At 44.7% G+C, this 9,458-nt stretch overlaps 3 protein-coding genes across 3 annotated transcripts in view; 2 read left to right on the top strand and 1 right to left on the bottom strand.

The window, feature by feature from the left end:
* Nucleotides 1–802: 802 nt before the first annotated feature.
* ATP5MF (ATP synthase membrane subunit f) lies at nt 803–1,532 on the top strand (the record flags this gene model as incomplete). The annotated part of the gene is made up of 2 exons (XM_035901356.1): nt 803–935; nt 1,323–1,532. Coding segments are annotated over 2 exons (162 nt in total), but the record flags the coding sequence as incomplete, so codon positions are not given.
* Nucleotides 1,533–2,198: 666 nt separating this feature from the next.
* CPSF4 (cleavage and polyadenylation specific factor 4) lies at nt 2,199–8,709 on the bottom strand. Its single transcript, XM_035901354.1, has 7 exons — nt 8,548–8,709; nt 7,884–8,036; nt 7,000–7,095; nt 6,754–6,847; nt 6,218–6,290; nt 5,230–5,322; nt 2,199–3,840 (listed from the first exon to the last, which is right to left on the bottom strand). The coding sequence occupies exons 2-7, from the start codon at nt 8,029–8,031 to the stop codon at nt 3,772–3,774; spliced, it is 573 nt and encodes a 190-aa protein (XP_035757247.1). The 5' UTR covers nt 8,032–8,036; nt 8,548–8,709; the 3' UTR covers nt 2,199–3,771.
* Nucleotides 8,710–8,969: 260 nt separating this feature from the next.
* PTCD1 (pentatricopeptide repeat domain 1) overlaps nt 8,970–9,458 on the top strand; it is a 5,582-nt gene continuing 5,093 nt past the window's right edge. Inside the window, exon 1 of the mRNA XM_009645943.2 lies at nt 8,970–8,999. Coding sequence (XP_009644238.2) covers nt 8,970–8,999 — 30 coding nt within the window. The remainder of the gene's footprint in view (nt 9,000–9,458) is intronic.

The raw sequence follows: 9,458 nt of genomic DNA, 5'->3' as shown, positions 1-9,458 counted from the left end.
CACACAGCTCCGCACCCCCTCGGCCGGCGAAGGCCTGGAGGGTGCAACTCCCTTCTCCCGACGGAGCCAGGCCGATCGGGACATCGGCATCCCCGGCTGCTTGGCGTGGCTGCCGGCTGGGGCAGGGGGCACCGGGCGGTGCAGGGGTGCTTCGGGGCGATTTTTGCTTTCCCAGACCGGTGCCGCCTTGTAGCGTCTTCTCCCATCTGTAAATTTGTTTCTCCTATGGGCTTTACCCGCCAGAGGTTTGTTTTCAGTATTCCTTCTTGTATAAAGAGGAAATACGGTGACCTTACTCCTGAACGTATGTGCTGAAAATCTTGAGGTTTCCCAACATCACAGGTAAATTAAAAAAAAAACAAACCAGTTGATCCTTAGAGATGATAAGAAAGGACACAGGGCTCCTACAGATTTCTTGGCAAAAGCTTTGACTGATGCCTTTGCTGTAGATACAGGTATGGCATTCAGGTAGATTTAAAGATAAAAACATCAAATGCAAGTGTTTACATACTGCATATACACTCGAAGGAAAGCATTAGCAGCTTGAGCGCATGGAAGTCACAATAATGTTAAGGGAAAAAATGAGAAATGGCCTTTTTTTCCCTTTTTTTTCTTTTTAAGGCTTAGCGCTATTAACTTGAGTTCACCTTGCCTTAACTAGCACACAGGTTGCCTTCTCGCAGACTCACTTCTGAGATCCTCACAGGTTTCATTAGAAACAATTTCCTGAAGACCTGTGAAACCGGGCTGCTGCTGCTTTCTGACAAGGAAAAATACGCAACTCATCTGGCTGCTGTGAAAACTTTTCTCCTGTGCAGGTTACGACAGATACTACAATAAATACATCAACGTCAAGAAAGGGGGCCTCGGTGGTATCTCCATGGTGCTTGCTGGTTATGTTGTTGTCAGCTACATCTGGAGCTACAGCCACCTGAGTAAGTCCAAGCGGTATGGCTGAGCATGTCTAGTGCAGCTCGGAAGATGGCTTGGGGCAATAAAAACAATGAATCTGCTGCTGTTCTTAGAAATAAAATGAAAGACTGTGCTAACCATTGCTGCTGGAATCCAGGACTGCGGGCAGGCGGATTTCTTCTAGCTGTAGAGAACTTGAATGCTTTTAGTAAGTTATCAGCTGGCCAATACTTTCTGAGTGATGAAGAAAGCTTAGATCTTATCTATCTAACCTGACAGTACTTAGAAACTACATGCTCAGATTTTTATTTTTTTTTTAAGAGTGCTTTCTTCCCTTTAATTTCAGGTGTTTTGTGGTTTTTTTCTTGTGACTTCAGTAAAATTAACTGGCTTTTCTTTGAATGATCCAGAGCATGACCGCCACAGGAAGTACCACTGAAGTGTGAATTTCAGGAAGTGAAGGCACAGCTCTCTGAACAGCCTTGGCTACTGGAACGCTTATCCCGACAGAAGACATCGGAGCTATTCATATGAAAATCTGTACTGTTATGACCAATAATAAAGTGCATACACTTTACATTGACCAAGCTGGCACTCTCATAAAAGACTTGTTAATGGTACAGTTGTGCAAGTGAGTTTGTCTTAAGTTTCACCCCTCAAGGATAAGTTCAGAGGGGAAGCATCCGCTACTTGGGTTGCATTAGGAACTGGGGAAACTATTACAACATGATTCCTATTGAACTCTTTGATAAAAGTAAAAAAGCATTGGATTGCTTCTTAATGGCCATTATGTACAGGTTGGACAACTAGCTGAAAGGATACAATATTTTGATTTGAAAGAATGGTGTCTGAGCTTCAAGAGGGTTGTTAGCGTGGCCAGGGGGTTCTGATTCTGGGTCAGGCTGTCCCCCAGGGACTGTAGGTATCGGAGAGTTTCCCATCGCTGCCGAGCAGCCTCAGATGAGAGCAGTTGAGCTTTAAGGTCTGCAACTCTCATTCTGTCACTGGGATTCTAATGCTTCTTACCTCTGATAGCCCATTTCTGTCAAAACTCTACCTACTTTCATCACTAAGAGAAGCTGGAAGGTTGTCCGAACAGGTAAAAGCTTAAAAGACCTTTAACGTAATGAAGGTTCATGAAGTTAAACTGAAGAACTTTGCTTCTTGACTTAAACGCAGCAGTGAGAAGTTTAATGGGAGACACCGTGTGCATAAATGGAGCTTAAGGGAGCATCCACGGGCTGGGCCTCGGCTGCTGACCTCCCTCCCACCCTGCTCTCACCACCCCACCCGCTGACGCTTCAGCCCACAGCCAGGCACTGCAGGTAGAACCTGCAGCATCCTTTTCTGAACAGGAGAGAGAGTAAAAAACACTTCTTAAGGGATATGAAGAAAACTCTCAAGAGCTTCAGCGGTAACAGGAAGGCTTTCTATTTGGGAAAAAATCAGTTCAGGTAGCAAAGACCAGAAACCCCTGAAGTAGAGGGGGAAGGTCACCAGACAGCAAAGTGCTGCCATTGCCTTTCCACGTGCCTAGTTACGCACCAGTAACTTAACATCTCGTCCTTTGGCCATTGCTCAGCTGCTGGGGGCACAACGAGAAGTGTCCGATGGTCTCTCGTACCACAGTCAGACTTGAAACTTCTGTTTTGACCAACCCTGACACTCCACAGTGAAATAACCGCAGTCATTCAAACCAATGTAGGCTCTGGTCACTTCTCTTAATCTAGTCACATTACTTTGTTCTTAAAAAATGAAGTCACAGCCAGCTTTTTCCATCAGTACATTTCAATAAAAACAAAGTATAAAGGCGGTCAGCAAATGAGAGAGGGGTTAGAATCAATAAGGCTCATGTTGTAGGTGCAATTTTTTTTTTTTTTTAATTCACATTTTATCATTGGCCCTTTTGAAATAGTCTGCTCACAAAGTGAATGGGTTTTGGCTTGCAAAAATTGCTCTTGGATGCTCTACCACTTTTAAAAGCAGTGTTCCATAAGAAAATACATCTCCACTTCTTGGTTTTCTCTAGGCTATGGAAATACCTGTTCAATGTGGGCTGGACAACAGGGGCTCTGAGGCAAGGCTCTTCTATTCCTACTCTTCAGGCCGTGTTCATTTCCCTCCTTGCTTTTCACAAATGGAAAATGAACACAGACACAGCTTTCCTACAATCACTCTTCCTCACTGGCTAACCACAGAGATGCCAATTTATTCTCCCCTTGATCAGTTCTCACCCAGAGGATTAATTTCTAACCTTTGCTATAGCAAGAAGCACAGAAACAAAGCAAGTGGATGAGAGTTTTACAGCCTGATGTACGTGATGCGTTAAGTCAGCCACCAGGACAAGCTTACCGACTACAACAGGCTGGACCTGGGAACAAGACCTTGCTTTTTAAGAGCTACAGGACAGCAGAATCCCTGCTTTCTCACTGAAGGGAAGGCATTTCAGGTGTTAGTTTTCCCAGTCAGTCTTCCTGCTTCCACAGGGAGGGCTGAAACGCTGCAGGTTCTCCAAAGAGAAGTGGCAGAAGGAAAACACTTTAAAGAAACACTGGCGTAAGATGTGTTTACGTAGAGTGCTGCACCGGTGAGGGGTTTGTGTATCTATTGGCTTTTAGATCTACCTCTCAGCAGGGCTCAATGAAAATAGGCGGAGGCCAAAATCTATTTTAAAAAGGTTAAAACTTAAAAAAAAGTTGTGGACAATTACAAAAATGTTGCTTAGCAGCAGCCAGCCTCTGACCAGTTCTTTCAGTAATGGCATTAAAAAAACAACCTGACTAATAGTTCAAGACATAGTGCTAGGCAGAAACCTTTTCTCAGTGTTAATAGCTCCCTCGCGCTCTTCGTTCAGCTCTTTCACTGTCCACTGAGAAAGGCCAGATGTCCTTTGGTGCATCTGTTGGCATAATGACCTTTTTCACCACACTAAAAGAGAGAGAGAGAGAAAGAGGAGTTATTACACGGTTACAGCTTTTTTCCCCTCTAGCTGCCTTTAGTAGGGTAGCTGGCAACTGTTCCAGTTTGGAAGCTTTATTGAGTACAGAAGACGCAGCATTTTAGCAGGTGAAGTGAAACACAGTGTCACAAGGGACATGATTTATGGGCTATTTCTACTCCTTGGAGCAAAAGCTGCAATTGTAACGCACTACAAAGGAGAGAGCTCTCAGCGCACCGCTACAAATGGCAAAGGGCTGTAACACACAAGAATTTCAGTGTTTGAGGCTTCCGGGACTACTCCACCTGACATGCACTACCTCAGAGACACACAGGGACTCTCCTCATCCACTACCCTGAATTAGACAGAGAACAGCGCATCTGAACAAGAGATACATGACTTTGCACCTTGAAGCTGTTCAAGCCCAGAGAGAAATGCCAGGATCTGATGCTACAGCATTCTCCAGGTATGTAATTTACTTGCAGCTGAAATAGTAAGCAGCTGTTAAAGGTTTTCAGTGAAATGGATCCAGCTACTTAATATCCCTCTCATTTTTACCCAAACAAGCACCTAAGGCACAGAAGTTGGCACGTACAAAGCCAACTGTCAAAGCTGACAGGACAAGGAAGATTCTTTGCCCTTTTCTAGTGGCTAGGGTTGGGGCTTTTGCGGAAAAATAACCAGAGATGGAAACTCAGTTGTGTCAAAATTTTACAGGTGCTCCTCAACAAGCAACCAAGGTCAATAGCTCATTCCTTGGTCTGACAGTGAGGGGCTGCATTTACAGCTGAAACACTGACCAGTCTCTGCATATTCAATTTCTATTACTCACAAGGACCTCCCATGCTAACAGGGGAGAAAAAAAAAATAAAAAAAATCTTTCTGCAATCACCAAGTATAAGCCAATTATCTCAAACTAATATTAAACAAAACTATATTAACAAAACTAATATTAGCTCTTATTTTGAAGTCTACACTTTGTCAGTCTCCTTTGACTGTCATCGTGGTAGGGCTTCCTGTTTATTAGCAGACGAGCAAAGTCTGTCCTACAGCAGCCTTATTTGTCACAGCGAGTCCATGAGCTGCCAAACCAGTGACCCAGAGGGCTCAGAACCCAACGCTAATTCCCACAGCTGTATCCACACACAAAACGCAATGTCTACTGAGCAGAGCACATGTTTCGTGAACCTGTTCACACTGCAAAAAAAAAAAAAAACCCCAACTTTTGCAGGACCCCACCCCTCATCACAACAGTCTGTTCCTTTGCCCGTGACAAGCAACCAGCAGCAAAGCAGCATGATGTAGTCCAGGTGACGTGCACTCTGTACTTTAAATCTAGCACCCTCCGCTTTCCCTCCTCTTCACTCCCCCTGAGTTACCTTGTAGCAGGTGACCTGCTCCAACGGCCGGGGTCCTCTGTTCCCAGTGTTGTTATTTTGAGACTGCATGACTCCAATGACTTGGGGTGTCCTCTGTCGGTTAGGAGAGAATTCTGACTCGTTAAGTGCATCAAGGATAAAGACTTTTATGGTTGTTATTTTGTTAAGAATGGAAAAGAGCACCCCATACATCAAATCATCAATTTTCCTCCAAATCTGTGTGGGTGCTCTGCCAGCTGGAGCACCAGAGAGATGAAATCAAGCACTGCAGCTTACAAAGCCTAGCAATCCTGCTTTTCTCTGGAAAGCAGATTTAGAGAGTAGGTTTAGGCTGCTAAAATATCATTGCCATCACCGAGAGATGTCATGCAGAGTACAAAAACTGGCAGATTGCTGCACAACCACATACGATGTGCTTCTATCTAATGTGGGGGTGTTCTGTGACTAGATCTCCATGTCAAGTTGGAGCAATTGTAGGGCTTTCATCGCTATAATGGCACACAGGGTTGCTCACTGCTTAATTCTTGCGTGGCACCCTCCCTTCAAGGCAATGCCCCAAGCAACAGAACTGCCGCTGCTGGCCTCCGAGCTGGAGGACAGTACTAATGATTGAGAAGGTTAACCAAGGCGAGGGGAGAAACAGGACAAAGCAAAACACCACAGTCCCAGGATGAAGGCAGCAGCAGTCTGTTGTGATCAGATGGCAGACATTAGAGGGCTAGGAGAAGGAGAGAGAAGGGACAGTGCTCTGCAATTTATTAGGATTTGTTTCCAAGTTCTTGATTTCAAAAGAATATCGCACCCTGTTGTAAAATAGGAAAGGTTTTCCCTCATTCACTGAGTATTTCTCCAAGGCTTTCCAGCAAGCCAAATCCAAGAGCCCAGGTGTCCAGTTCTGACCACTAGACAAGATACCCTCTTTTAAAGCACGGTGGGAAACGCTTTGAGGGTGGGTGTGTAAGGGAGGCAGGGGAACCTTTTGCTGTACCTTTTGCTGTGTTTGTGTCGGTTGAGGCAGTGGTGGTTGCTCTGTGGTTCCCATTGGCAGTTCAAACCGAGGGCTGGTTTAGATGGAAACAAGAAAATTGATTCTCAAATCGTATGCCAACATTCTGCCATCGGCTCAGTCACGTAACTCCAAACAACAAAATAAACGTTCAGCCAATTAAATTTGGCTCACAGGAAACAGCCCTCTCCCTCCCCACTCCTCTTTGCATTCTGATGCTCAGCAGTTACATATACAAAAATGACAATCTGCTAGGTAGTATGTATATCCCTCTACCTGTGAAGTCTTCTGGAATATAAACCCATGTGATCCCACTGCACTGGTGGCACCTGATCACCATTCCAGAGTCTTACTGGAAACTCCCCGAAGAGGCCCTGTCCCATATCCTCAAATCAGTACAACAAATTAAAAGTTGGCCAAATCTCCAAAGCCATTGGGAAGCACTGGAGCACCCTCATTTGACACACATTGGATTACAAGGGACACGCAAGATTAAAGAAGCCTGGAAGCATACTCACTGCATGAATTTACAGGTAGGCCCCTCTGGACAGAATCCTACTAGGTAATTCACACAAATGACTCTTCGAGTGTGTCGGTGTCTGCAGAGGGGACCTGCAACACAAAGCTCAGCAGTTCACGTTCCACATATACACACCCCAGCACGCAGTAGTAGCAGGTACACAAGCAGATCGCGCAAAGAAAGAGTAGCAACACCCTACCCTTGATTTATAGCCACAGAAGCAGCACCTGTGCAACATACATACCATGTTTACAGAAGCCTCTGTCATACCAGGGACAGTCTTTGATCTTAGACTCCGGGTCAATGTGCAAGAATGGACATTCTTTGTTACTGCATTCCCCTGTACCAAAGGCAAATGCACTTCTTAGTCAATTGTGCAGGTTTGAGATCAAACAACTCCCAAAACATTACCTGGATCATGTAGCTCCCACAAAGCTGTTACCAACATTTCTAAGTTCAGGCACAACAGTCTTACTGCCTGCCTTAACCTAGATGAAGAACACCAAGGACTCACCCCTGGTAAGTAAAGTTCTACCAGACTGGATTATTTACGTGTGCTTTTAAAAACAATGCGGAAACTAAATTTGAAAGAGCAGTCATGATAACGAAAACCAAACATTTAGTGCACCAGAAGTGTGGAGAAACTACAAATTGCGCACTAACCTCAATCCAAGGAAACCTACAAGACTGTAAGTTTCTGACAGCAAGTTGCCTCATTATGTCCAGATCTCCAGAGCTGGAAAGCAAGTGCATAAAAGTTTTGCACCCCCATGCCCTCTGCTGCTCATCAACTCCCCAAAATAAGAGTCATGCAAAGACCTGCTGCTCAGCCTACTCATCTCATACCCAAAACAGAACACAAGGCATAAAACCCAGTAAAAACTTGAACTTCCCCCCTCTTCCCCCAAGGGATAAACTCTTGAGAGAGAAGACATCTACAACACGTCACAAATTGAGGGGGATAACAAGGCGAAGGACTAAGCAGATCTGAAAAAGTACAATCTAACAATATCAGACACAGAAGAACTGTAATGCTCTGCAGATGGATGAGAGGGATGTACCAGGATCCTCTTCACCAGACTCCCACACGAGCAAGGAACACTAAGTAGGAGCTACAATGCCCCTTACCAAATTTAGAGTAGAAGTAACACTCAGGCATCTTGGTCATGTCGTACTCGTGCAGAAACTCGCACTGGTCTCCCTTTTTGCACAGTCCTCGTAGCCAGTGTTTGCAAACAACTGTCTTTTCCCCACTGATGTGTCGGAACGGGCACATGCCTCCTGCAGAAGAAGGAAGGGAAAAAAAGAACAATTAAAGCGTGTGGCACACAAAGGCACAGGACAACAGCAACACCTCGTTCCCCTCTGCAAGAAGGCTTTCAGAAAACATCACTTTTTCTTATGGATTTAGCCTTTAGTGGCCACGGCAAAACAGGGAGCTCCAGACAAGTCTTACACTACCCTCTAATGATCTAAGCAACGTAGTCTCCAGCTCTTAATCCTGGCAACCACAAACCACCGCAACTAATACAGGCACAGCCACAGCAAGGTCTGCGTGTGGTAAGTTCAAGCCTTCCTTTACCGCTAGCTTTGCTTATTCACCTCCCAACTTCTTAAAAAAAATACCATTATTTCACAAGTGCTGCAATTATTCCAACATCCTTCAGTTTTATCCTCTATCTAGGTTATCCCCTCAGCTTTACAAAAAAGAAGGGTGCTGTAGACAGCACCAAAAAACCTAGTTTCTCCCCTCCAATCCCATAAGTATAATTATATTGGAAATATTACTTGCCTTTTCCACAGGCCGCCTTTAAAAAGAATTCACAGACAGCTGCGCCCGATTCTGGAAACAACAAAGGAATATAATTAATTTTAAGACAGTTTCATGTCAACTTTAAAAATATTTCCTTCCCCAGAAAGACAATCTGGTCCTCAACATCAAAAGAAATGGAGCGTTTGGGTTTGGGGAATTCACTTTCTCACATAAGTTCCTTGTTCAAGTCTGGCCCTCGCAAATATCTGTACTCGTATTGGGGGACACCAAGGGGAATTTGCAGAGGTTTAGTGCTTGTTTTGCTTTTCAGATATTTAGGTTTTATTGACTGGATTTTCCTCTGCTGTTAAGTCAATCATATTAGCGAACCTTGTCTTTACAGTCCTGATAAATGACGGTCATATATTTTTTGACCAGAACAGCCTGAAGCAACCATTGGCATGTTAACCCTTGCTGATCCTGAGCAACAGGTATCAACATTCAACACAATCAAAACACAGGTTTAGTAGCCCAGCCAGAAAATTTCAACAACCTACGAGTCTCCTGAGACTACCCGTGTCAGATTCTCAGGCTGAAGGAAAAGGTTTAGAGACTAGGCCAGGGATATACCTAAGGACGAAGTTTCCCTGCCATCAAAAGGCCTCATCTATCAAAAGGGAATGAAAAAAATAATAAAGTACCACACAGGAAAGCGACATTCATTCACGATAATGCCTCAACTTTCATTTCCCAGCCTGGCTGGGTACTAATTACAGCTTTCATTACAGAGGAAAGACAAACACCTGGATTGAGAGAGAAACCTCACCGGGAAAGCATAAAGTGGGTGGATTTGAGGATAAGACCAGAGCAAGGCGCTCAGATGGCTGGAAACCAACCAACCAACCTCCCTCCCTCCCCACCTCCCTCCTCCACACCCCCCAGCCGCCTCA

The sequence above is a fragment of the Egretta garzetta genome, unplaced genomic scaffold (assembly GCF_000687185.1).
Source record: "Egretta garzetta isolate BGI_Z169 unplaced genomic scaffold, ASM68718v1 scaffold299, whole genome shotgun sequence".
NCBI lineage: Eukaryota > Metazoa > Chordata > Aves > Pelecaniformes > Ardeidae > Egretta > Egretta garzetta.
This window is presented reverse-complemented; position numbering and strand designations above follow the sequence as displayed.